This window comes from Suricata suricatta, chromosome 12 (assembly GCF_006229205.1).
Source record: "Suricata suricatta isolate VVHF042 chromosome 12, meerkat_22Aug2017_6uvM2_HiC, whole genome shotgun sequence".
In the NCBI taxonomy this organism is placed as follows: domain Eukaryota; kingdom Metazoa; phylum Chordata; class Mammalia; order Carnivora; family Herpestidae; genus Suricata; species Suricata suricatta.
In genome coordinates, this window is record NC_043711.1 from 13,026,470 (window position 1) to 13,053,809 (window position 27,340).

Consider the following 27,340-nt stretch of genomic DNA (forward strand, 5'->3'; position numbering starts at 1 on the left):
GTCTGGGTGGGGGGAGACAGCGTTTTAGGGAAAATACAAGAGCTCTCAAGTTCCGGGAAGTGGGTGGGGGTCCATGAGAACCCCTTGAAGCAACTGGTGCGGGAGCTGGTTGGATGCACCAAGCACACTGGGCAGGTGCTGCCCATATATGTGTGCACATGTGAAAGGAACACATTCCACGTGTTAAGATGGGTCCTCCCGTGGGCATCTGCTGGGAGCTCTCCCTTCCAGGCACACACATGTGTAGGAGCCAGCAAGTCATCATGCATTGCACTTCTCACCCGATACATGGAGAGGTCGATCCGAAGGGAGTTGTGCAGCTGGTCCAGGAGCTTGACAAAGCGCTCTTTCTGAGGAGGTAGAGGAGGATGGATGGATGGAAGCAGGGACAGGGGGGTCGAGGTGGCTGACGTATAGGGTGAGTGTTCCTCTACACTAAGTGCACCCCATCCATCATTGAAATGAGCCTTCACAATATCCATTCCCATTCTACAGAGAAGTAAACTGAGCCTCAGAGAGGACAAATGACCAGTGCAAAGTCACAGAGCAAGTGAGGTCCAGATTGGAGACCACGGAGTCATACAGGATCTGGCCAGCACAGGGGTGGGCTCTCCCTCACCCCCCAGCCCCGGTCCCTGGGACTGACCCCAAAGTTGGAGGCAGCGAAGCGGTCAGAGGCGGACACGTTGGTGGAGGCGGTGGTGTGCGCATAGTAGGCATTGATGTTGGCGAGCAGGGTGCTCATGACGGCGGGCACCCCAGGACACATGTACTTGGAAGAGAGGCAGGCAAAGTGGCTGGTGGGAGGGAGGGAGTGGGAGGAATTGGGCTTCACATCCAGCCAGGACAGGCAGTGTTTCCCCACCAGAATGCCTCCAAGACAGCATCTGTGAGTGACTCCCTCTGACCCTCAAACCAGTCCGTCTGCCTGACTGTGTCTTCCAAGTTTCTCTCTGTGTCCTCTCTGGGTTGCCCCTAACTCTGACTCTCACGCTGCCACATTAGCTCCCAGAAGGTGCACTTTCCTAACCTCCAGGGGATTACAGAATGTCCACTACACCCACACCCTCGCTGGCTCCTTTTCTCAAAAACCCTTGCACCCCAGATCTGCCAGTGCCTGCTAGGGAATGCCCCCACCCAGGTTTCTTGCACCTTGCCCTCAAGTGCACCCCAGCCTGCAGCCTCACGTCATGGCTTGGTAGATGGACTCGACGCCGTAGCGCATGGCAAATTCATCCACGATCTCCTGGGCTGTCTCATCATAGTAAACCTTCCAGGCATCATCACCCTTGGCATCTGGGATTTTCACAACCCCATTGTTCTGCACGTCTGTCACGAAGTGGAACAGGTTCTGCCACCAAGAGGGAGAAGGCATCATGAAGAGTGCAAGGAGGCACAAGGGGTCAGAGAGCCCAGGCTGGGGGTAGCTAACACCATCCAGCCATTTGTTTATTCATTGATTTATTCATCTACTCTTTCATCCACCCATCGCCCATCAACTCTTGCAATTACCAAAAATGTCACCATTCTACTCATCTGTCCTTGTAACAATTTAACCAATCATCCATCTGTCTGTCCATCCACCCATCTGCCCATGCTTCCACTTATCTACTCATTCATCCATCAACCCAAATACTCCAAAGTCCACCTATTTGCTTCTCTATCCTTTCATACATTTATCCTTCCATCCATGCATCTATCTAAACATCCATCTGTCTGCCTGACCGTTCATACACTCATCCACCCACCCATCCATTCAACTACCCAAAACTTCACCCGTGTGCTAATCCTCCCTTTAAATAATTCAACCACATATCCATCCATCCCATATGTCTACTCACAACTTAGTTTATCCATCCAGCAATTCTCCCAGCCACCCATTCAACCATCCATCATCTATTTATCTACCCATCAATTTATCCACCCATCCATCCATTCATCCATCTTTCCACCAATCCGCCTATCCGACTGCCCCCAATCCACTCATCTATACTTCCAATAGTTCAACCACACATCTGTCCATCCGCCCATCCTTTTATCCAATCATCAGTTATGTGTCCATTCGATCATTTATTCACTCGAAAATTGAGTCCTCTCCAGGAGCCCCCTGTTCAGGTCCGGGATAGATGGAAGACCTGGGGCTGGGTAATGAATGTCGGCCTGCAGGTCAAGGAGGGCTTCCCAAAGGAGGAGGTCCTGAGGCTGGATGGCTAGGGAGGAGTTCTCCAGGCAGTAGGAATGGCATGGGGGATAGTCTTAGAGGCCCAGAGAGTGCAGATGGAGTGGCTGGAAATAGGAAGGCGGAGCTGGGGCAGTCAGGATGGCAAGTAGAGGCAGTGTGGGAGATCACAGCGGGCTGTGCAGGCAGGGAGGGGCCTCACCTCGTGCAGACACGTGTACTGGACATGGTAGGGGGCCACCTTTTCCTCGCCTTTGATCTCCACACTGATGTGTAGCCGGATGGCACCTGATACAGCGGACTTGTCAGTCCGCTTGTCTGCAGAACAGAAAGGGATGTCTGCAACAGAACTTCCCAGCACAGGCCTGGGATATTTTAATGTCTGCATGACTGTAGCCCAGGAGTCATGACCCTGAAGTTAAGACCCAGGTATCTCTTCTCAGATCAGCTCCCTAGGCTTGTGCCGCTCCTGTCAGCCTGGAATTTGCTAGGCCCTGTCTCTTCCTTCAAACTAGGATTCCAGACCCTTGCTTCCTAGCACAGATTAAATTCCTGAGTCTGCATCTTCCTCTTTAACCAGGAGCCCTAGGCCTTGTTTCTCCCAGAGACTGGGCCCCCAGCCCTGCTTCCTCTATCAGATTGAGATCCCCAAAGTCCACTCATCTTAGGATTCCTGAGTCTGTGCCCCTCTCCTCAGATTGGGATTCCCAGGTTTTGCTTCCTCCCCCATCAGATTGGGCCTCACAGATGCTATCTTCCCCATCAGACTAGGCTCCTAGACTACCTCCTCCTGCCGCTGGTTCCCCACTTGGGCTCCCTGGGGCACCCTCCCTGTCCCCTTGCGGAACACCACCCATGCTCACCCAGGTTGTACCACACGTCCATCTCGCCGCTGAGTGTCCGCACCTCGATGATCGTCTGCCCCAGGAAGTCATCTGATTCCCTCTTAAACCGCTGCTTCACACGGGATTTGATGTCATCATCCTCGTCCCAGACACGCACCTTGATTCGGTCTGAGGAGTTGTGACACTCACTGTAGGGGGGTGAGGAGGCAGAGGCTGGGGTCAGGTGGCCGGCACAGGCTGGTCTTGGAGCCCCCAGAGCTCCTCCTTGGGGGCCAGGGTCTCAGCCAAGCACTTACAAGTGGAAGTTCTCCTCCCACACAGGGTTCAGGTTCCCATAGATGGTTTTTGTCCGTTTCTTGGTCTTCCCAACCTGGACAGTGACATAGGGGTCACTGGATCCCGTCTTGTCCTTTGCCTGCAAGCCCTGGGCACAGACCACTGGAAGACACACAGGACAAATACAAACATGGGCTCAAGGAGTGAGGCATGCTCACTCAGGACACAAGTTCCTGGTTGCCTATTGGGGACACCTGTGACATGGCCTGAGGGCTTTGTTCTGACCATGGGAGCCCCTGGGAACACCCACAAGCCATGAAGGGCTTGCTAGAGAGTTAACACCCAGGGAGTGTTAACTGATGCCAATGGAAAGGTTCCCCTGGGCCAAATTCTCCACGTTGTCCTCCTGAAATTTCCAGCAGGATTGACCCTACAGTTGCTCCAGGAGTCACCTGTTTACTGGTACCCCCTTCAGGGCTCCTTCTCTTCCTGCTCCCAGATTCAAGTCTCCACCTACACTGGGGTTCCTGGGGCCATTTTCCGGATACCCATCTGCCCTGAAATCCTCCTCTCGGAGTCTGCTCTCAGGGAAATTCGAATGAGGTTGGACATGGATTAAACACCCTAAGGTCCCCACTTCTGGGCAGGACTATTCTGCTGTGTAAGCTCAACACTGTCCCCCAGTGGTCCTGGGGAGGGGGGGACAGCCACAGTTGTCAATTGCACTGCCTGATCGTTGACACCCTGTGTAGGGCTTCTTCCTTCCCAGGCTCACTTCTCAACTCCCATGGCATCACCCCCTAGATAAAGTGCCCTCAGCTCTTCTTCTTGGGATCAGATTCTGGGGGCGCGAACTGAAACTCATGCAGAGAGTGTCAGGCACTCCCATTTGGAGGCATACGTGCCCCCTGCGTGAGCACAAACACTCACACACAGGGACGTGGGAAAGATATGGACACACTACATGCAGCACCAGAGCCACAGGAGGGGGCATAGGGGACCAAGAAGGGATTCTGTGGCCACCTGCACCCCCGCGACCTCACCAGTGATGCTGATCTTAGCTGACCACTTGGACGTGCCGTCCAGCACGCTCTGCTTCACCGCCTTCATCTGCTGCGTGTGCGCCGTCTTGGTCACGGCGAAGATCTCCTGGATGAGCTCGAAGATCTCAGGTTTGTTCCGCTCCCGGATCTTCATGCGGTCCTTGAGCACCATGATGATGTTCTGCGTCCGGTCTTCCGCCCCGTGCTTGGAGCTCTTCTCTGCAGCTCCTGTGGACGCCGAGAGCGGTCACTGTCCAGAGCGCGCCCCCTCACCGGAGCGAGAACCCCAGCTCCCACTCCAAAGCTTCCTAGGCTGCGGCCAAGAGTCCTTGAAGTCGTGGGGCTTCAGGTGACTCAGTCCCCAAAGCTAGAGCTGCCGGAGAGGTCTACATGTTCTCCGAATCCTCCTACCCATTCCCCCTGGAGTCCCCACCTTTCTGCATGCATCAGCCTCGCCTGCCACCAAGACTCCGTCCTTTCTCTGACTCCTCCCCCCTGCTGAGCCCCCTCCCTCTCTGAGCCTCCAGGCTCCCTTACAGACTCCCAGTAAGATCATCTCATGGACAGTTTAGCTAGTCCCTGAGTCCCTCCCTATCCCTCACATCTTTCCCCTCCTCCCGCCAAAATCCTCGGCCAAGGAGTCCCGCCCATGTTCCTGGCCCGCCCCTATCCACGGAGCCCCGTCCTATCCGCGGAGCCCCCCCCCTTCGCGGACCCCGCCCCCTCGGCAGAGCCCCGCCCCTGCCGAGCCCCGCCCCTCTGGCCCAGCGCTCACGCTGCAGGCAGTCTGCGTTGAGCAGGTCTTGGCACTTCTCATGGCACTTGACGCCGCACTCCGTGCAGCGCATGCCCTGCCGCGCGATGCCCCACAACAGCCCCTCGCACTCGTAGCAGTAGGTGGGCGTGGTGGCCGTCCACACCTCGAAGTTGTGCGGCGTCGTGCAGGAGATGGGGTAGATTAAGGCTTGCAGGGTCTTCTTGTAAACATGGTTTTTCTGCGGCCGAGAGAGGGGGGGCATGGGACGCTGTCCTGCCCCACCCTCGCCCCCCTGCTGAGTGTAGTAAAGTCCCAGTCCCTCCCCCTGCCCCCCTCACTGTCGGGATCCGCGGTTCCTGGGCACAGACCATGTTGGCAGGATGCTGCCTAACCAGATGGTGGAGAGGGAGGAGTGCCTGTCTCTGCCACCCTTTCCTCCTCTTCCTCCAGGCGCCCCCAGCCCGACCCCACCCCCAACCCGTGGAAGGGGAAGCACCCCACGCACCAGCTCCTCGTTGTTCAAAGTGCTGGAGGCCAAGGCCGAGGTGATGCCGGCTTTTCTGGACTGGACCAGGGACTGGGGCAGGGAAATCACCAAAGGAGTCACGGCGGTCGATTCACACCCATGGGGTTGTCACCACAAGCAGAATCCACAGCCATGGTTTGGGGCCACAGCCACAAATAGCAGCAGGAGTGGAACCATTAAGAATTGGAAAGTGACAGGCTCTGGGTTAGAAGGGACCCTGGAAGGTGAGCAGCCTCAGGCCCCTAACTCACCCATCCCCCACCACCAGGACCCAAACTCAGAAGCTGCACTTGGGCACAGAGCAAAACTACCAGCCACTCCATGAACCAAGATCAGGGGTCCCGTGCTCTCTTCCCCACCCATAAACTGTAGGACATGGCAGGGTTCTCTCACCCCAGAACCCATGCACTGGGGGCCAGTTGGAAGATCCTAATGGGAGGGGAGCCTGGGGAAGAGACAGGGGCCCAGGTCACTGTCACTCACCATGGCCTGAAGTGTCCATGCAGCAGGCAGGGTAGAAATCAGAATACATTAGTCCCAGAAAACCCCTTGCCAGCCCCTGGCCCCAGGTCTGCCATGGGCAGTTGTACAGGTTGAGCACTGCTTAGGGCAGGCCTGCTCTGCGGGGGGAGGAGAGGGCACAGGCGCTCACCAGGTCGCTCACGAGGGGGATAGGTTTCCTCTTGCGGATGTCTGGCATGCTGTCAATGATGATGAGGCCACCGCCAGGGCTGCAGGACACACACGGGATGTCAAGGGCCCAGGTGTCCCCCTTTCTCCTACAGACATCACCTGAGGCCAGGACACTTGATCTCCCGGGTATTAAAGGTTGAGTTGTGTCTCCCCAAATGATACATCTAAATCCCAGCCCCTAGGACCGCAGAATGGAATGCCTTGTTTGGAAATAGGGTCACTGCAGGTGTAGTTAGTTAAGATGAGCTCATGCTAGACTAGGTGGGCCCCTAACGCAATATAACTGGTGTCTGTATAATAAGAGAGACAGCGATGGGGCTCCTGGGTGGCTCCGTTGGTTAAGCGTCCGACTTTGACTCAGGTCATGATCTTGTGGTTCGTGGGTTCGAGCCCCGCGTCGGGCTCTGTGCTGACAGCTCAGAGCCTGGAGCCTGCTTCAGATTCTGTGTCTCCCCTTCCACCTCTCTATCGCCCCTCCCCTACTCACACTCTGACTCTCCCACTCTCAAAATAGATAAAGATTAAAAATTTTTGAAAAGGAAAGACAGCAGTGTAACCACAGAGACAGAGATTAGAATGACACATCTAGAAACCAAGGAAGACTGGGGGTTGCTGCAAACTCCAGCAGCTAGCACGGCAGGAAGGAGCCCCCCCATAGGTGACAGAGGGAGTGTGGCTCAGCCAACAACTAGACTTTGGAATTCTGGCCCGCAGAACTCTGAAAGAATATACCCCTGTTGTTTTAAGCTGGTAGAGTGTGACAGCAGCCCTAGGAAATGAAGAACACACTGGGCCTCAACTTCCTCATCTGGGAAATGGGGAGATGATGCAGTTGCCCAATTTTCACGGAAATTTGAATTAAGGCAGATCTAAGCAATAACCTAAGATGTTCACAAAACATTTCCTTAGGCTCAAAACTGACAATACTCATGTCTGTTTGGACTCTATCCTGGAAGGAGTGATTTCAAAGCTGATGGGAAGAAGGGAACTAGAAATTGTGCTATTGCCTCATGGCTTATGCAGCTTTGGTGTCGCCGATGGATGGGAATGAGCTCTGTGGGATGACGCTACTGTGTGGTCTCTATGGATTCACTTTACTGGGAGGTGCTCTCATCCCAAAGACGGTTCAGGTGTGGCTTCTCTCCAGAAGCTTCCCATTGGCCAGGGAGAGAGATGCCTCACAGCCGCTGACTCTGGACAAGCCCCGGGGTGCTATCCATGGGCCAGTGCTCCCGGGAGGATCGGGGCTTGGTGGCTCCCAAAATACACCTGTGCTTGGCAGCTTGCCCAGCCTGACCCTGACCGCCTCACAAGTTTCTCTTGAGGGCATTTCCTTCATAAATCACGTGTCCATCCCTGTGTCCAACCTTGCTTCCAGGGCTCCCCACCCTGCACACCGGCTCACGTGGGAGTCACAGAGTCTGTTTCCAAGCCTCTGTTCACGAAGGATGTACAAGGGAAGGCAGTCATCTTGCCTGCTGCTACTTTAAAACATTAGTGTACTTTAAAAGTATCTCTTAGGGGTGCCTGGGGTGGGGCTCAGTCAGTTAAGTGTCCGATCATGAGTTCAAGCCCCACATCGGGCTCTGTGCTGACAGCTCAGAGCCTGAAGCCTTCTTTGGATTCTGTGTCTCCCTTTCTCTCTGCCCCTCCCCTGCTCATGCTCTGACTCTCTCTGTCTCTCAAAAATGAATAAATGTTAAAAAATTAAAAAAAAAACGGAATCAGATCAAAAACATCACTCGGGATTGCGGAGGTATGCTGCAGGAAACAGGCTTCTGCTTTAGCTCACATTTATTTCTAGGAGGAAGTGGTCTGGGGCAAGGCACGTACCTCTTTGGACTCAGTTTCCCCACCTGTAAAATAGGGGTAGCAGTCCTCCCGTGTGTTTGTTGTGAGGATTCAATGTGCCGCTATCTTTGGCTTCTGTCCATGGCGAATGCTTACGCTGGTGGCTACATCATTTCACCCGATCTGTCCCTCAATCTGTCCCCTGTCTCAGTGGAACCGCTGTCGTCCCTCACTGGACTAAGGCTATGGTGTAAAGCAGCTTCAAGCTCTAGGTTCAGATCTTCCTCCTACCCGCACAACTCCGTTACTCACCCGCCTTTGAACCATAGGGATTTGGACATCTCTCCTTCTCCTCGGGCCTGCGTGACAGACAGACAGACAGACAGACATGGTCAGTGTGGCAGCCTCTTCCCAGGGCAGGGTAGGCTCCACATCCACTTTTGTCTTCTCTTTGGACTGGGAGTCAGGAGGCCTGGGTCCTAGTCCTCACTGTGTGTCCTCAAGCTCCCTCTAACCCTCAGTTTTCCCATCTGTAAAATGGGGAGAGAAGAGCTCCTCTCTACCGCCCACCTCAGTAGGACTTGGTCTCCTTGTCTGTCAAACCTGGGGACGTGTTAGTATCATGTCTGACCAGAGCTCGTGCCCTAGAGTCCTGGGCTTCTCCTCGTTGTCTAAACTTTTCCCAGGCCCACCTGCTCCTCTGATCTTGTGCCCCAGGGCCTGTGCCTGAGCTGTGCCACTTGTTTGTACGCCCCTCCCCCACCTACTGCTCCTGACCAGTCTCCATTTATCATTCGGCTCTCGGTGTAGACGCAGAGTGGACACCCTTACGTCCTATGCAACTAAAGGGTGGCATAGTGGGAGGGGTGGGGAGGGTCCAGCACTCTTCTGAAATATCGTTGAAGTATTTTGGATATCACTTCTCCTTAAGTGTCACCTCCTCCAGGGAGTTTTCCTGATTGCCTTGGATTAGTTTCATGCCACTTCTATGAAACCCAGAGAGCCTGCTCATGCTTATTTGGTTTTTGTCATATTACGAATTCCACCAAAGAGTAGCTGCTGGGTCTTTTTTTTCCATTGAAATTGCTGACTTAGAGTTACGCAGTAGACCTTACACTGCATATTCTTTTCTACTCTTTGCATTTAGAACCAGGCGAATATATTACTTAGTCCAAAGAAAATTTCTATTTTAAAACATAAGAAATTTGATTTGAAATTTCTGTGGCTCCGATATTTGATGGTCTAAGACTTTAAGAGTTTGTTTACGATCTCCGATTGCTGGCCCCACCCCAGTTTGGAAGGTCTCCTTGGATAACAACACTGCTCTGCCCCCAGCCTAGGGTGGCTTGAACAATCGAAGAGATAAATGCATGGCCTCCATCCTGCTGCCTGACCCTAATGCTAATTCTTTCACCTACTTCCTTCTCCGATCCTGACCTTAGACCTTCCCCCAACCCTGACTCTGGTGCCCAGTATGATCCCAGGCACTGATTCCTGTCCCTAACACCGGTTGTAACCCAGACCTCTGACCTCTGACTGCTGCCCTCCCTCTGACCTCTCTCCCTATCCATGAGCTTGACTGTGACATGGCTGAACCGTGACCTAGTTCCAGGTTCCAGCTGACCTCTCCTTCTTCCCCACTCAGAAATCCCAGGCGGCATGAAGGAGGCTGGGCTGGGCCTTGGTGGGGCCAGTTGGTGGGGGAGAGGGGCAGGCAGTCATGGGAGACCAGGGAAAAGCCCTTCTGGAGACAGATGAAGCCAAGGTGTAAATAGGGCCAGAGAAGGGTCAGACTGGACAGGGGCTGGGCCAGGAAACGGGGGGCGGGGACAAGGGCAGGCATGGGCGGGACCAGGTTGGTGTGGGCGGGGCCATAGAAAGACCAGAAAGTATGAAGGCGTAGCCATGAGGGGGTGGGGTGGGGGCAGTGGGCGTGGCCACACTGTCCAATGGCGCCCCCTGGCAGGAGTGGGCAGGGCCCGGAAAAGCACCGAGGTGGGACGGGTACGAGTGGTGGGGACCTGGACCAGCAGGTCTGGGCACAGCCGCGGGCGGGGCACTAGGCCTGACCAGGCATCGGCTGCGGCTGCTGCTTTCACTCACCTCCTGCAGCTGCAACCGCACTTTGTTGAAGGCTCGAAGCCAGTTGGCCTTGGCCCTGGACATGGAGTCCTGACCCTCCTGGCCTTCCTCATCCTCTTGTCTCCTGAAACTGAGGCAAGGAGCGTCGTGAGGCTCCAGGGCCGGCCCTCCTTTCACCCTGCACCCCTCCGAGTCATGTCAGCCCCTCCATGGTCTCTCTGGCCTTTTGGGGACACAGTGACCCAACTGTAGCCCTTCTGACGGGCCTCAGTGCCCCTTTCGCTTTCCCGTCCATGACCCCGTGACAAACTCCCCTCCATTCCCCAGGGCCACGCGGACCCCGTCACAGCACCACTTGGCCCCCTCCCATTACCTCTCTTCAGCCTTGGGGGGCTCTGGCTCAGCGGGCGCCTCCTCCGGTGCGGCTGGCTCGGGGGCCGCCTTGGCCACGTCGTGGGCCTCAGCAGGTACGGCCGGAGCCTTTTCCTCCTTCTCAGCTGCGGCCGGTGGGAGGCTGATACGCTTGAAGTCTTTGGGCTCCGCCACGGCCACCTCTTCCCGCTGGGTGTAGCCGCGGATATCATCAGGCACCTCCTCCTCCTCCTCCAGCTCCTCCTCGTCCTCAGGCAACTCTTCCTCCTCCTCCTCCTCCTCTTCCTCCTCCAGGAAGTCCTCCAGGTCCTCCTCCAGCTCCTCGTCCAGCTCCTCATCCAGCTCCTCCTCATCCTGGTCCCAGCGCGGCGAGTCCTTGTGGTAGCTGACCGAGCTGTGGCACGAGTGGTAGGAGTCCCGGTCCCGCTCGTCCTCCATCTCAGAGCCCTGCAGGCTCTGCTCGTCTGGGTCGAAGTCCTCGCTCAGCTGTGAGCTGCCCTGGCTCAGCTCCCCGGAGGAGGCGTAGCGGCTGCTGCCGGTGGGGCTGTGGGGACCAGCGGGGGGTTCAGCGGAGGCCGCACGGAGCCGCGCCTGACCCCGCCCCCAGGCCCCCAGGCGCCCACACCCCCGCCATTCACTCGGCACTGGCGGAGCGCCTACTGTGCGCCAGGCCTTGCCCGAGGCACCTGCCCGAGGCGCCTGGGAACCGCAGTGCAGCCGTGAGCAAAACAAACAAAACTCTTCGATTCCCTTGGCGTGTCTGGTCTGGCAGTAAATGCGATCGATGACATTAGCGATCATCGATGACCTACTGTGCGTCACTCACGTCCGTGCTCTGTGGGGGCTGCAGATGCTCCTCCCGGGTGCTGGGGGCCCCAGTCAGCCCCTCACCTCCAGCCTTTGGAGACTTAGTGCTCCTGCAGCCTGAACCTGGCCATGCCTGGCTCTTGACGTCCCCGAATCTAGATGCTGCCCCATCGTCCCCTCCTGTCCGCAACAGTGCTTGCTTCCCATAGAAGCCACAGAGGGGCTTTTGCAAATCATAAAGGCAAGCATTTAGGTCTCTGTTCTAAAACCTTCCATAGCTCCTTAGAGCTCTTAGTATAAAATCTGGGCCCAGCCCTACACCCCAGTGTGGCCCAAACCCTCCAGCCTCCCCGCCTCATCTCCCTCTGTGCTCCGGTCTCTCCTCCCTGCCCCAATCACCCACACACTGGCTCTCTCTCTGCTCCTCCAGAACCCTACACAAGTGCCCGCCTCTGAGCTTTTGCCCTTGCTGTGCCCTCTTCCAGGAACACCCTTCCTCACCTGCTTTATCTGCCCAAATCTCTTTTGGTGGCCACTGACATGTCATCTTTGAGTGAGTTTCCCCCACCCTCCAGCCAGTCCGGGTCCTTACACACTCCTTACGTGCGCCCTGGGTCACGCTGGACATGACCAGGAAGAGACATCTATCCCTGACCAAGGTCAGGCAGTGGGACGCATGACCCATGACTTGTCCCCCTTCTAATCGTTCACTCAGTCACTCAACAAACATCATTCCTTAAATACTTCCTCTGCTCTCAAGGACCAGGGAGACCCCTTTCCCCAGCCAGCTCCAGGGATGCCGTAGGGATCAAAACAGGAGTCTCTCTCTCTAGCCATTGTTTGCTCGATTATGCATCTAGTTGATGGCTTTGTAGTGGCCCACCTTGTAGATGGCAGGGGACAGGTGAGGGATCAGCAAGTATTACTTGGCTGGAAAGGACTTCAAGCTCCCTCTGTTGATAAATAACCCTGAAGTCCAGCCCAGCACATTCTGGGATCCCTGGGGAGGGGGCAGCCTCGGACCAGAATCCCAACATAGGCTGGATGTGTCCACCTATGACCTTGGGCACCCCCTAAGTCACCCCAGGCTCACCTCTGGGGCCATCCTCCCATCCTGGCTCTGACGTGCTGAGTCCCAACGCAGCCCTCACCCCACTCGGATGCTTCCCCTGGCTCCCGTGCCCCAGAGTTAGCCCCCCACGGGCCTTCCTGATCATGACCTCACACGTGGTCTCCAGCCTGTGGCTGAGCTGTTTCCTCTGCCTGGAATTCCCTTCCTCAGGCTTCTCATGGGTCCTTCAAGGGCTATCTCCCAGACTCCTTCCTCCAGGAAGTCCTCCCTACCCTTCCCCACTGCGAAAGTGTCCCATCCCGCCCCTCCTTCCAGCCAAGCCCTGGCCCATGGGATGGGATGTCTGTGTCCGGCTCCGTGTCCCCCGCCTCTTGGATCATCCAGCACCAGGCAGCACAGCCTGGGAGCCCGGCCTGGGTCACTCTCAGCGAAATGCAAGCCATTTCTGCCTCTACATCCTCTCCCCCTTCAGGAGGGTCTCCCCTCACCCCTGCGTAGCCTGACCAAAGCACAAGAGGAGGGGATTCCTCTGTCCCTGACCCTCCCACCCCCCATCCTGTCCCAGAAATGCTCACAGTAGACAGACTTCTCTAAGTAAACACTTTCTGGCATGTTCTCCGGGCAGGATGCTACGATCACTCTCCAGCAGTTTTTCTCCAAGAACAGAACTTTCCTTTCCATATTCATATTTGACATCTTCCTCTCCTTTCAGCTGTTTCCAACATGTTGAAACTTTGTTCCCATAATCTCCTAAATCTAAGCCAGCTTGAGTACCCAAACGAAGGGGAGTGAGGCGTGAAGGGAGGAAATGTATTCTTCGGCGGGGCAAATATTTTGGAAAGAGACCCACAACCAAAAATCACACCAGGCCCCACCGGGCCCCCCGTAGTTCCCCATAAACACCGGTCCTCATGATTTGCCAGCTGTGTGACCCCATAATATTCCCACCCAGAGAATGCAAGGAGACGAGGCAGGGCAGGTGCAGGTCCAGCGCTGGGCACAGTTAGCTCCAAATGACACTATCTGTGCTGTTTGCCCAGCAGTCACTATGTAGCACGTTCAGACGCCTCTCTAAGCGCTTCACGAATACGCTCTGTTTAATATCTTGTTTGGCATTGTTCTGTTTGGAAACCAGGGCGGGGCGATCAGGTCTGTGAGGAAGGACAGCAGGCACGACTTTCCGCCTCGTGGGCTTGAGGACCAGCACCCTGCACTGGGCAGTGGCGTGGCCCACCTATTGCACAGGTCTGGGGACAGCCTGCGTTCAGGGGAGTAGGGGCTGGACGGAGCAGAGACAGCCCCGGGTTACCGTGCCCGTGCCTGCCGGTCAGAAACCGAGTCCGGCCATGGGGGAGGGCTGGGCAGGACCCACGCCAGGCCCACCAGCTGCTCGCCGGGAGGCTTTCCAATAGCTCTGTGCCTCGCCACCCCCCGGTTATGCTCCTTTCTTCCTCCACCGGCCCCTCCCCTGCCCAGTGAGAGGACACACAGAAACCAGCGCCCTTCAACGGAGTGCCAAGGCACCCCCATATTTTGGAGGCACCTCTCAGGTGCCTCCTGACCTATCTCCCTTTCTTCAGCCAAAGCAGATCCCCTTTTACCAAGCTCATGAGGTTTTCTTAAAAGATTTGGGGTAAAGAAGGGGCTCTATTACTGACAAGAAAGCATGGATGCCGCTTTTCCTAGACCCACTTAGGTCCCCCAAGTCCTCTGCCCCTCTCTCCACTCTGGGACATGGAGCCAGATGCACGCGCATGCGCGCACACGCACCCCTCCTCCACCATGGCTACCTGAGGGCCCGCGGCTCAGAGAACTCCTCATAACTGTGCATGGAGTCGCTGTAAGATTCCCGGGAACCCAGGGGCGGCGGACGGACCGAGTACTGGTGGACCGAGGCGTTGGGCTGGGATGTAGTGTAATAGGGTGGCGGGATGCTGTTGCTTGTCTCGCTTCGATAGTCGCTGTCACGATCGTCCACCGCACTGTCAGGGTCATCATCTGGAAGAGACAGGAGGGGAGGGAAGAGAGTGAGGAGGGGAGGGAGAGCGAGGGCGTACAATGGAGGCCAATGCAGTCTCTCAGATTTAGGGAGTCTTCACTGTCTGCTAACCCGAGAAGAGGGATTTTTGCCAGAAGGAATGAAGGATCTTGGGTCATGTTAACAGAAGTAGAAGCTTGAGGATAAGGGAGGTGAAAACCTTGCTTTGCCAACCATACTGGACTCATAAGTCTGGGGTCCAAGGTAAGTCCTATAATGTGAGTAGGACAAGAACAAATTTGAGGGTGTCCTTCGGCTTAAATGTGAGCACCGACTTTGCTAAAGCCCAGGCTATCTGAAAACAAGATGAGTTTTTCCACCGGGCAGCGAGCTTCTTGTGAGAGATGCCATGCAAATACTCAGGGGGAGGTTTAGAGGGAGATCGGGAGGCAAGATTGGAGTAGAAATTTCTTTGGACCCTCAGAGATTTCTCGATGTCCGAGGATGGGGATTCTAGATCTGAGCTCACACGCGTAGGAGCAAAGACGAGCACTGATGATACCACAGCCCTCGAAAAGATTAGATTCCTAGGTTAGCAAGACCTCGAACACCCAGAATCTACTGCTGGCGTGGAAGAGGGTAGAGGGCTGAACTTCAGGTGTTTTGTACGAATTAAAGGACATTTTATTTGCTTGTTTTTCTTGGTAAAAAGAGAACAGCACTGACGGATGTTAGATTGCGGTAGGACAGTAGAGACTCGATTTAGAGGCAACCCTTGAAAACAAATGGGCTGCAAAACCAGAAAGGAAGCAAGGAAAAAAAGAAATTAAGCCCCTGATTAGGTGGCTCATGGCATCAATTTACCGGTGATATTAAATGCCAAGGGAGTGACTTGCCCCTTTATGCCTTTAGGTTTCTTGGCTCATTTCCCAGATGTTTGTATATTTTTCTTGCCTTATTATTTTAATTTTCTAATTTTCCCCCAGCAAATTGTGTCTGTTTCCATATATTTGACAAATAGGTCCAATTTTTTTAAAAAATAGGGTGAACCGGGGACTCCTGGGTGGCTCAGTTGGTTGAGCAACTGACTTCGGCTCAAGTCATGATCTCATGGTTGGTGGGTTCGAGCCCCGCATCGGGCTCTGTGCTGACAGCTCGGAGCCTGGAGCCTGCTTCCTTCTGGGTCTCCCTCTCTCTCTGCCCCTCTCCTGCTTACACACACACACTCTCCCTCTCTCTCTCAAAAATAAGTAAACATTAATAAATGTTTTTTTTAAATGGGGTGAACTGTTTCAAAAATTAATTGCATCCTTTATGTAAAAACCTATTTGGATTCATTCCCCAAGTTATTTTGCCTTTTGAGAAAGCTTAGATTCATTTTCAACTAGCAAAGCCAGCCTCATCAAGGTCACTCTGGCCTCCCGGTGTCTCATCTGACTCAGGCCACCGTGACCTACAAGCTTTTTATCCTGTCCCTATCATTGGCGGCCACCACCTGATGTGCTACTGCCACCAGTGCTGGCATTTCAGGCAGAAGCAGATGTGAATTTCCACGGCTCAGATCTACACGCATCAGGGTGTAACCGGGGGGGGGGGGGGCGTGGCGGCCTGCAGTGGGGGGTCTGAAATCTAGACGGTCCCCCGTGAGACTCGGGACAAGTTGTCAATGTCACCAAACAGTTCCTTTGAGCAATTTGTTTTCTACCCGGCTCCCTGCGTGTACCGTCTTTGACCAAACAGGGATTCTGCCTGCCAGACTGCCCTTGGCCCGGCCAAGATGTCTGCAGCCAAACTGCACGAGGCTATGGGTGTAGACACCGAATGGTTCGGTTTTATTTTTTCAACAACGTGTCTTGTTTTAGGGGCAAATGGCTTCTTATTGGATTCTTTTTGCTTTCAACCCACCTCTGCTTTTGGCCAAATGGTTTTTGGCCAAATTGCCTGCTTGGCCAGATAGGTGTTTTCAGCCACTTTTGTTTCGACGAACTGGCCCCATCGTCTCTGATCTTCCAGACCCAATCATCAGCTTTGGTTTTAACCAAAAATAACCTTTGTTATTTTACTGTGTGGTTTGTTCGTGGCAAACTGAGTTGTTACCAGGCCTTCTTGTTTGCCGACTGCCTATTTGGGCTAAATTGGTTGCGGACAAATTGTTTGGGATCAAGGTATTTGTAAACAGCATCCCTGGTCCCGGAGGGAGGGTGAAGTGGAGGTTGTCCATCAGGATATGGGCGCTGGGCGCAGGAGCACCCCGTTGGTGGGATCAGGAGGAGGGAGAGTCAGGCTCAGGCTGGATTTCCCTGGAAGGGGCAGGACGTGGAGAAAAGGGAGCTCTTCCTTAGGGCCATAGATGGGCATCCAGTTGTGGGGGGAGGGGCTGGTCTCCTTCCCCGGGGGAATTGGAGGAAGATGGCAGGGGGCCTTGGGAGTTGAGGTCTCTGGAGTGATAGGTGCCCCGGGGGTCCCTGTCCGGTGGCTCTTTCTAAGATTGTCTCCCCCACCCCCGCACCTACCACCCTCTGAGGGACCTTGGGGCCCATTTCCAGGTGGGGAGGAAGGTGGAGAGACATAACAGCGGAAGGAGTCACAGGAGAGGAGATGACATTACCCATGGGGAACAGGGAGCAGGGGCCACAGTGCCCAGCTGGACAGACAGGCGGCTGGGCTAAATGCCTGCTCCTCCCAGCGGAATCCCCCCACCCCTGGAATGCGCACACTCCCAACCGGGCAGAGCGGGATCCTCAAGACAGACATTAATGGGCGGGGACAGGAGGGCCCAGGAGGGGTCTTGTCAGCCCTCAGGGCCCCGGTTCCCCAGGCGGTGGGGCACCCGCCTCCCCATGGCCTCCCAGAACATCAAGCTAAGTACTTACTCTGCTGCTCACCCCAGCCAAAATAACTCCAGTTGCCTACAAAGAGAAGGAGCAGAGATAGTAAAAGGGAGCAGCGGGGGGGGGGGGGGGGGGGGGGGGGGGGGGGACAGGGAGGGGACTCCCCCATCCTCCTCATTTTCCCCAGCTCCACCTCCCACCCCGGGACCTCGGTCCCCTCCTGCCCTGAGTATCTTCTCGGAATATCACTTTAACCACCGACATTTGCGCTGCTTTCAATCATCACCTTGGGAGGAAGGTAAGGTGTCCCCATTTTTCAAAGAGGCGACAGGCTCAGCCAGGAAGTGATAAAGGGGGCACTTGGGCCCACGGTTTTACAGCTCTGAGCTCTGGAGTCAGCACTTTGACTCTTGCCTCTCACTTCCCACATACAAGGAAAGAAACACGAACTGGAAATCCTACACTTTGAAATACGCCCCCACCACTGGGGGGCTTTTAATAATTCTGTTCATTTTATAAGTTAAGAAACAGGGCTCAGAGAGGTAGAGTGAGCAGCCTAAAGCCACAGCTTCTGGGCATCAGAACCGGGGACAGAACCACATTTGCTCCCATCCCCTCATCCTCAGCACTTGGCATCTTGGGAAAAGGCCTTGGACCAGAATCCCGACACGTGGCCGCCGCCTCCACAAAATGGAGGTGACGACACATTCTCAAAAGAACTTGGAGGTAAAGGCCAGGGCCGGGGGTTGTGGTAGGTCTCCATTCCCAAGTTGAACCCCCCCCACTTCAGTCCACCTGTCCAGGCGTCATCTGCTCCTGCCTGACACTGTCCCCACCCCGATCCTTCCGTGACCCGGTTCACCACCAGGGAGGGGTTGTACTTTTCTCAGGGCGGTGGTGACCCCTCCCCAAATAGGGAAGCCAAAGGATTTCTCAATAGCGCCCCCAAGAAATGAGGTCCCCCAACTGCAGTCCCCCAGCCCCTCCACCCACTGGGCTTGGTCATTACCATCCTGGGCATATGGGGGGTCGACAACGCATACAGGGGAGACTGTGAGAGGGGATGAAAGGGGGACAGGGAAGCAGATGGAAAAAGAGAAAGAGGTTGAAAGGCGGGGTGGGGTCAAAGTGCCATGGGTGGGGCTCTGGCCTAAGACTATGTGATTTGCCACTTTCTCCCCACCCCAGAGGACTCGGACCGCATTCTTAGGAGAGAGATTCCTCCAGATGTCTCTCCACATGCAGTGCAGTGGAAAGAAAAGCAAATCTAGCTGGAGTCCCTCAGACCTGAGTTCAAATCCTAGCTCTGCCTTCGGCCTGGCGTGTGTGACCTCAGGCAGGTCGCTTCTCCTCTTGGGCCTCAGTTTCTCTGTCTCAGAAAATGGGCACGTGAAAAAGCCACCATTCATCATTCCTGTGCTTGTGTGCCTTTGTTAGCAGGATTGTCTGTCTACACCGTCAGACCGTGAGCCACTGGGGTGCCAGGGCGGGGGGAGGTCTGTGTGGCCCCCGCGAAAGGTTTTTCAGTGAATTATAGGTCCCCATCCAGGGTCCAATGCGTGGAATTAAGAGTCTCAAAGTGTTTTTCAAGTTTCCAAAGGACTCCTCTGTGTCCTTCCAACAATCCTCAGGGTTGAAGGCACGGTCAGGTGCCCTCTTTCAAAAAGAGGGACTCTACGGATCCGAGAGGGACACGGGCAGGCCTGTGGCCACACAGCAAGGCAGGACTCACATTCAAGTCCAGATCTTTTCTTTCCACTGCACTGTGAGCAGGTGTGTGTGTCCTCAGGACCCGTTCCTCTGTGTGTGGGGGGGGGCGGGTGTCCTGTTACCCAGGACAGCTGTGGGGAAGGGGGAAGTTTCCGCTGCTGCCCTGGGCGGGGGGGGGGGGGGGGGGGGGGGGGGGGGGGGGGGGGGGGGGGGGGGGGGGGTTCCGCTGCTGCCCGGGGCGGGGGAGGGGACCAAGAGATACTTACAGCACTGGTTGCTGGGGACAGGGAGAGGCTTGTCTTGCTCATCCTGGAAGGAATACTGAGAGGGAGGGAAGGAGAGAGGATTCCTCTCAGGAAGAGCCAGAAGCCAGGGGACCAGGACGGTCCTCTGCTCTGTTCCATTCTGACCCCCGCCCCCTGCTTCCCAAACCCACTCCACCTGCAGGAGGATACAGACCGAGAAAGACCCACACAGACCCCCACACACCGTGAGAGGCACAGACAGCAAGAAGAAACACAGCTGAGAGAAAGAAACAAAGAGAAGCGGGCGGAACTGAGGCAGGGAGCAGAATAAAGAAGAAAGTGGGAGATGAGGTTGGACAGAAACTATGAACAGGTGAGTGTTGCCTTTTCCGCATTCCACCTCCCACTGGAGGGAGCTCTGGTCTTGCCTAAGATTTCTTCCTGGCCTTCACCTTGGGGAGGCTGCTCTGGACCTCACTGGGGGGTTGCGCTGTGATGATGCAGAGCCATGAAGAAGAAGGGGAAGGTCGTGAGGGGCTTGAACGGTTAAGTGTTGTCCGATTTTGGCTCTGGTCATGATCTCACGGTTTGTGAGATCGAGCCCCGCATGGGGCTCTGTGCTGACAGCACAGACCCTGCTTGGGATTCTCTCTCTCTCTTTGCCTCTCCCCTACTCTTCTCTTTCTCAAAATAAATAAATAGACTTTTGAAAAAAATTTTTTAATTTAAAAAAGAAAGAAAGAACAGAGGTACAGAGACAAGAGCTGGTGGGGGAGGAGGACTTTGAAGACAGCCTGAAAGGAAGACCCAAGGTGAGGGGTGTGGGGCGGACTGCCGCAGGGCCCCTGCGTCTCCCGGAGGGTCTCTGGCAAAGGCAGGACTTGAGCCCATGGCAATCGGTCCGTCGTGGGGACTGTATGTTCCCTGGTGCCATCATTGCTTTGAGACGGGACCAAGTGAATGGCCCATTTAGTCCAGTTAGAGACACAGACATAGGGAGACCCGTGGAGAGAGACACAGAGACAGCAGAGGATGTGGGGAGACAGAGAGACAGACACAAGAAGAAAAGAGTCGTCCCCGCCCCCCAACGCCCACCTCATCCTGGTCCCGCATGGCGTTCAGCTGCTCCAGCTTCTTGGCCCAGTAGCGCGCTTCCTCCTCAGGAATGTCTGGAAGAGGAGGCCTGGCTGTGAGTCTGGAACCTTCTCCCTGCCCCTCAGCCTTCACCCCGGGCCTCCTGGAGGCCTATGGACTGGTCTCAAGGGGGTGGAGGAAGAGGAAGGGAGGACAGGGTGGTGTCCCATCTCCCCCCTGCCCCCCCCCTTTGCCGGTCACCTTGGGACTCAGTGGTGGGGGAGGGAGGAGATGCTCGGAGCGTGACAAGGTGGGGAAGCCACAGGTTCTTGGAAGGTGATATGGAGATGACTGAGCTGTTCCCAAGAAGGGAAGAGAGGCTGTTCCGTGTCTCTGTCTCTGTTCATCTCTACAGTCTCCCTGACTCTGTTGGTCTCTCCTCCTATCCCCTCTCACCCCGCAGCCTGAGACCTCACCAAGGGCCAGCCCGGGGCACTCAGACCCAAGAAGCACTTGCTGCCTGCGGGGACCCAGAGGGGCCGGGTGCGCTCAGCAGACCGGGCAGGCACGTGTCCCACCCCTCGGAGCCTCTCGCTTCTGGGGAGAGGACACGCCGTCCTCAGAAGGAAGAGCTGTCTGAACCCATCCGGGCCCGGCTGGTCTCCCGAGTCCGGTGAGGGTCCTGGGCCCCCCACACTCACCTAAAGGCAACTCGAAGCGGGTGTCAAGGAGGATGCGGTGGAAGGTGGGGTCCTTGGTGCCGCAGATCTCGCTGTCCGCCATGATGACCTGAGAGTCCAGTGTCAGCCACTCTCCAGGGCCCTCCTGGGGGTGGAGATGGGGTGACAGGGTCCAAAGTGATGCAGGGTGGAGCAGAGATCTGTGGGACGCTGGCCAGCGGGCCCCCTACTCTCACAGACGATCCCTTCACTTCACCTCACCCCTGTCCCAAGAACAAGGGTCATGCCCCACTTTACAGATGAGGAAACTGAGACTCAGAGAGAAGGTCCCAGTCCAGGGCAATGTGGCAGGTCAAGGACGCAGAGAGAAGGCCCCGTAGGGTCAGGTAAGGATGGTCCCAAGCTTGCATAGCTATTCCTCATCTCTGATGGGGCATATGTGGCCCTGGATTCAAATAAAAGCTCTGATGTCCTTCCAGGGGAGACCTCCCCACCCCAAGTGAACAAGCCAGACCCGCATTCACAGGAGACAGAGCCGGACACAGACACCTCCAGCCCGGAGAGGTCAGGGCAAAGCCAGGGGAAGGGAGGGGAGCTTGGGTATCCAGAGGGAAGTTAGGGAAGGCTTTCTGGAGGAGGGTACATCAGAGCTGGGCTTCAAGGGTAATGGAAGGGACACTTGAAGCCCAAGGAACAGCACATGCAAAAGTTCAGAGGCCATCTTTGGGGCCTATAAGGGGTGGAGGTTGGGGTGTGGGGGGAGATGAAGCTGGCAATGTAGGCAAGTGCCATCAAGAAGGCCCCCTAGTAGGGCACCTGGGTGGTCATCAAGAAGGCCCCCCAATGGGGCACCTACGTTGCTCAGTCATTTAAGTGTCTGACTTTGGCTCAGGTCATGATTTCGCGGTTCGTGGGTTTGAGCCCTGTGTCAGGCTCTGCTGACTGCTCAGAGCTGGGAGCCTGTCTCAAATTCTGTGTCTCCCTCTCTCTCTCTGCCCCTCCCCCACTCACTCTCTCTCCATCTCTCAAAAATGAATAAACATTAAAAAAAAGGGGGGGCACCTGGGTGGCTCAGTTAAGTGTCTGACTTTGGCTCAGGTCATGATCTCACGGTTCGTGGGTTCGGGCCCCATGTCAGGGTCTGTGCTGACAGCTCAGAGCCTGGAGCCTGTCTTCTGGTTCTGTGTCTCCCTCTTGCTCTGACCCTCCCCTGCTCATGCTGTCTCTCTCTCTCAAAAAAAAAAAAAAAAAAAAATTAAAAAAAGAAAGAAGATGGCTTCCCAAAGGAGATGGGTGGGAATGGCAAGAAAAGGTCCTAGGGTAGTAAGATCCCTCGGGGTTCAGCATGAAGGGCTGAGTGGAAGGGGTGAGACTTAAAGCCAGGAGGCCAGGGAGGAGGCCAAGCTTATGACCTCCTGGGCTGGTGTAGCCTTTCCCTTTCACAAAGTCCTCATTACCCACAATGTCCCTTCTCTCTCTTCCACAGGAATTCATTTTCACCAGGGCCTAGAGCTATATAGCTTAAGACTACATTTCCCAGACTCCCTTGCTGCTGAGTGTCCACATGACTAAGTTCTAGCCAATAGGATGTGAGTGAACTGTTGTGAGCCACTTCTAAGTTAGGCCCTTAGCCAAGAGGGTGCGCCCCCTCCCTTGGCACCTTTTCTCCGCTTGACAGGAACAGAAAGGAAAGCAGAGCATGATGGAAGGAGTTTAGACCCTAGTGACTTTGGACCCACCCTCACAAACATCACTGGGGAGTGGAGATACGTGTCCATCTTGTTCAGGCCACTGGCCTCTGGGCCCCTCCAAGCCACTCTTCCCCAACCCTTGGCCCACCGCTCACTTCGTTGGACTGGCGGATGGTCCGCAGGGGAATCCACACGGTGCCCACCATCGTGTCCCAGATGAGACCCTTGTTCCACACCTCCACTGTCAACCCCAAATCCAGGCGGTTAATCTCGCTGTGGAGAGAGGAGAAGGGGCTTCAGTTTCAGAAGAGTCAGTCCACCTGCCTTAACTTAGGACACACAGCCAACTGGAATTCAAACCCAGGCCTGGACGAGTCCTACCAGGAAGGTAACATAGTAATTCTTGTTTTATGGAGGGGGAAACTGAGGCTGAAGGATTAAGTTACACGCTCAGGGTACCGCAGCAGAACCAGAATTATAAGCTGGGAAGGAAGGAGTGGGGAAAGATATCACACATCTCCAGCAACCCCAGCTCCTTTGGCCTTTCCTTGAGCCCCCAGACCCTGAGGGTACTGGCTAAGTGAGGCTCAAACACTCTCTGTGGCTCCCTATTACCTCAGGAAAAGGGCATTTAGAGTGCCTCCATCCTTCCCAGTGTCACTTCTCTCCAATCATATGGGGACACCCCTGAGACAGGAATGATACCGCCTCTAAGCACTTTTCTTACAGGACCCCCCCGGAAATGTGCAGATTTGGAGGAAAACCTTGGTGAATGTCCCAGTTCACCGAATTTACCAATTTACTAAAGATTTAGCTCAAGGAATGTCCTCCTCCAATGTATCCATGACCCGGTCGTTCAGTAACTAGTTTCCAGGGAGGTGGGGACCACACTGTCTCTCCGTTTTCGCTTCTTCCCTAGAATTGTAGAACCCGCTCCTTTCACTCTTTCCTCAAATTCCTCTGTCCCAGGGTCCCAACTCTGGGTTCTCTCATGGTCTCCACCACTGCTAGTCCCCTTTCAGGCTCTGCTCAGGGATTTGAGGGAGGCCTGGGTCCAAATCCCAGCTCTGCCAGGTTTAAGCCGTGTGACATGGAGCAGGTGGCTTAGCCTCTCCAGCCCTCTGCTTCCTCATCTGTAAAATGAGGATTAAAATAACACCCTCCCTCCCAGGGTTGTGAGGGGAAGTTGATTTAATCAAAGCCTTAGAAGAGGGTATGGTCATCATCTGAGAAGATGGGGTGTAATATGAGGCTCTGAGTGGCTCCTTGTTGAAGGGAGGGTCCAGCTCATGAACTCATTCAGTTATTAGGCAAATATTTACTGAGCCACCTACTATGTCCCAGGCCTTATCCTTGGCATGGGAGGGGGACTTACAGGTGGGGACAGAGACCAACTGAGCCCTACTCTCTTAGAACTCACAGTCCAGGGCTAGGGGCCAGAAATGTGTCAAGAAATCACACAAATGACTAAATTAACAACTGGTGGCTAGACCTGAATTTACTTTCCAGTTGCAGATTGGGGGTGGTAGTCAGGGAGGGCTTCCCTGAGAAGGTGACACAGGTGAGACCCAAAGGACATGAAGGAGCCTGCTGGGCCCAGTGGGAGGGGTGGGGATGAGGAGAGAAGAGCAAGTGCAAAGGGCCTGGGGCAAGAATGAGCTGGACATGTTGGAGGAACGGTCCAGAGGTGGATGTGACTGGGGCAGGTGGGGCAGCAGAGGTGGAGGGATCACAGGGGCCGGGCCTGAACAGGGGGTGCCGTGGAGAAGAGTGTGGGTTTTGTTCTGAGGTTCACAAGCCCTGAGCCATGGGCAAGTCTAGAGAGTGACAGGATGTGATTTGCAGTTTTAAAAATATCCCCCTGGCTGCCTGGAGGAGAACAGATTGCAGGGAGGTAGGAGGCGGGCAGCAGCAGGAGGCCAGGGGCGGAGGCTGGCGGGCAGTGGAGACCTGGCTGCTGGCCACGGAGATAAAGGGAAGCAACTGGATTTAGGAAGTGCTTTGGAGGCGAAGCTGCTGGCTGGACATGGGACCGAGGCGGGGAGGGAGTGGAGTCCCGGATGACACCCAGGTGTCCGGCGTGCGCTGTGGGACCAGCCCGCGAGGGGCCAGACCATGCTAGCTCATCGCTGCAGACTTACAACATGAAATCCTGTTCCCAGCTGGGCTGGCTGCCCCGCACCGCGATGGTTGTGCTCTTGACATTTTGCACCTTCAGGGTTACATACGTGTTGAATTTCTCTGTAGTGGTGAGAACAGGGGTGAGCACAGGGGTGCAGGGATTCCCCAAGTCCCTTCCCAAGCTCTAGATGACCCTGTTATAATGCCCCAGGTCTCCATGAGTTTGGAGCCATGGTCCAATAAGAAGGTCCAATATACCGAGCTGTTTCGGTGCCTATACCCCAGGCTGGACCCCAGAACCCCTCCCCACCGCCACCCCCAGTTCCTCAGAGCATAAGGGAAGGGCCTTGTGGAATTTGGGGATGCCTAATCTTGCTGCTAAGAAATGACTACGTTCAATAGCTTTGGTTTTTTAGTTGGGAAGACTGAGACCCTGGAGAGTGCAGCAAAAATGACAGTAAGAAACTCCCTTCGATCTCTGAGTCTCACTTTTCCCAGCTGTAGCCCCATCTAGGAGTCCCACCCCGTCTCGTAGGATCTTGGGAATGGGCAGTTGGCTCAGGGTGGGCCCCATCTCCACTGGATTCTCTGGGGATGGCTGGGGAGACTTTGGGATGACACGCCAGGTCTGACACCCTGTGACGGTCAGCAGACATGCAGCCAAGTCCCCTGTCACTGGCTCAGACCCCCTCCCCTATGTCTCCAAGACACAGACAGACACAGACAGGAGAGGGCAGGAATAGAGGCACTTACCTTGGGCACCATCAAACTTCGCTTTTTTGACTGTGGAGAGAGACAGAGATAGGGAAAGGAGATGAGGAGAGAGATGGGGAGAAGAGAGAGACAAAGCCAGAATGGAAATATAACAAGAGAGACAGAGAAGATGGAGAGAGAGAGAGAGAGAGGGAGAGAGAGAGAGAGAATAAAGGCAGAGATAGAGAGCAAAAGGGACAGTTAAAGAGATCAAACAGAAAACAAAAACAAGAGAGGGACAGAGATGAAATCAGAAGTAGAGACAAGGAGAGGAGGTGAAACAGGAAGGAGAGGAGGGAGGCAGGGATGAGAGGGAGAGAGAGAGAAGCCATCAGACAGATGAGCACAGGCAGACCTAAGGGTTGAAGGAGATTTGGGCCCTGGGAGCAGTTTCTGCCCCTCTCACCTCCCCTCAAACTCCCTCCAAAGCTCCCCTCTCCTCTGGCTGTGACTTTACCCACAATTGAACAGGATTCAAAAGAAGGAGCTGGGCAGGGCAGAGGAGACGCCTCCCACAGGAAGCCCTCTAGGATTGCAGCAGTGAGAGAACAGTGAGGGAGGAAGAGAGGTGGGGAGAAAGGAGAAAGGCAATCTCCAACGACCCCCATCCCCCTGTCAGGCCAGTGAGACTTCTCCAATTATCCAGCTCAGTCTGTCCTATCAAATGCTCCATGGGTTCGAGGTCTAATATTCAAATGGGACTGGGTGAAATGAGCCCAGAGATCTGGCTCCGCGGTGCACAGAGAGACATCCCAGCCCCAGCTGTTGGCCAGCCCAACTCGCCTATGAAAGGCGAAACCCAAATACGTGTCAGATCCCATATGGTCCGGTCCCTTCATGGGTCACATAACCCACTGTCCCAAGGGATTCAAACCAAGTCCACTCTTTACCGGCTCCTCTCACAAGACATTGAACTTACATTCAACATCTGCAGCTGCCCCCAACGTCCTCCTCCACCATCTACTCTGTACGTCCACCCCAAACCTGCTTCCAAACGGAGCCCTTTCTCCTGTTGTCCACAATCCCTCCCCCCTTTTCCTTTTCAGGACAAGTTTTTGTCCTTCTGGGCAATACAGGCACATTTCACAAAATCCAAGACAACCAAGAGATCGGTAAATAATAAGAATAAAGCTCTTTCGACCCCAAGCCTCACTACCCCACATGACCAGTTCCTCGTAGGGCTAGAGAGACATAGTCAATCTGTGATTCAGCAGGTGTGTGCTCATGCACATTATTTTACTTCCCATGCCGATGGCAGCATTCGACGCCCTCTATAGAAACCTGCTGTTCCTCCGTACGTAATGAAGAGTATCTGCAAGTGAGTTGAAGGATAAATTCCTGGAAACAAAATCGTGCTTCTAGTCTTTGCTTTCTTTTGAGAGTCAAGGTCAGCCTTTTTCTGGGCAAGTGCCATGGCCTCCCATCTTGGGTTCCTATCTCTTGAATTTCTGCCTTGCCAAAGCACCCAAAAGATGCTAATGAAGAGGGAATTCCCATCAAGGCTGGGGATATGGAGTGGGTCTAAACACTTGTCAGTAAATACTGTTTGTTCCCGTCACAGACAGACGGTGCATGTGTGTGGCAGGGGGGTGGAGGACTGGCGCCCAGAAGCACTGAGTGAGCTCCCCAGAGCTGCAGAGCAGGAGGGACCATGATCACCTTCCTATACCAATGCCAACCCTGCCCCCCAGACTTTAAATGCAAATGGGCTGTACATCGTGCTCACCACACCTGGGTTTGGGTTTGGGAGGCCAAGCCCTGGGCTGGATATGGGAGGGGCGAGCACAGATTCAACATCCCGTCTGGCAGACCCA

At 55.0% G+C, this 27,340-nt stretch overlaps 1 protein-coding gene across 7 annotated transcripts in view; it reads right to left on the reverse strand.

Moving 5' to 3' along the window:
- UNC13A (unc-13 homolog A) overlaps positions 1–27,340 on the reverse strand; it is a 62,609-nt gene that overhangs the window by 27,774 nt on the left and 7,495 nt on the right. For all 7 annotated transcript variants that reach the window (XM_029917391.1, XM_029917396.1, XM_029917395.1 and 4 more), the window contains exons 2-23: positions 25,527–25,556; positions 24,794–24,893; positions 22,808–22,925; positions 20,983–21,106; positions 20,303–20,376; positions 19,229–19,283; positions 17,295–17,330; positions 14,234–14,441; positions 10,566–11,108; positions 10,214–10,322; positions 8,423–8,469; positions 6,279–6,357; positions 6,110–6,115; positions 5,606–5,677; positions 5,119–5,338; positions 4,344–4,571; positions 3,321–3,462; positions 3,043–3,212; positions 2,382–2,497; positions 1,188–1,351; positions 647–797; positions 282–350 (exon numbers count right to left, since the gene is read on the reverse strand). In XM_029917391.1, the coding sequence (XP_029773251.1) occupies positions 282–350; positions 647–797; positions 1,188–1,351; positions 2,382–2,497; positions 3,043–3,212; positions 3,321–3,462; positions 4,344–4,571; positions 5,119–5,338; positions 5,606–5,677; positions 6,110–6,115; positions 6,279–6,357; positions 8,423–8,469; positions 10,214–10,322; positions 10,566–11,108; positions 14,234–14,441; positions 17,295–17,330; positions 19,229–19,283; positions 20,303–20,376; positions 20,983–21,106; positions 22,808–22,925; positions 24,794–24,893; positions 25,527–25,556 (2,861 nt within the window). The remainder of the gene's footprint in view (positions 1–281; positions 351–646; positions 798–1,187; positions 1,352–2,381; positions 2,498–3,042; positions 3,213–3,320; positions 3,463–4,343; positions 4,572–5,118; positions 5,339–5,605; positions 5,678–6,109; positions 6,116–6,278; positions 6,358–8,422; positions 8,470–10,213; positions 10,323–10,565; positions 11,109–14,233; positions 14,442–17,294; positions 17,331–19,228; positions 19,284–20,302; positions 20,377–20,982; positions 21,107–22,807; positions 22,926–24,793; positions 24,894–25,526; positions 25,557–27,340) is intronic.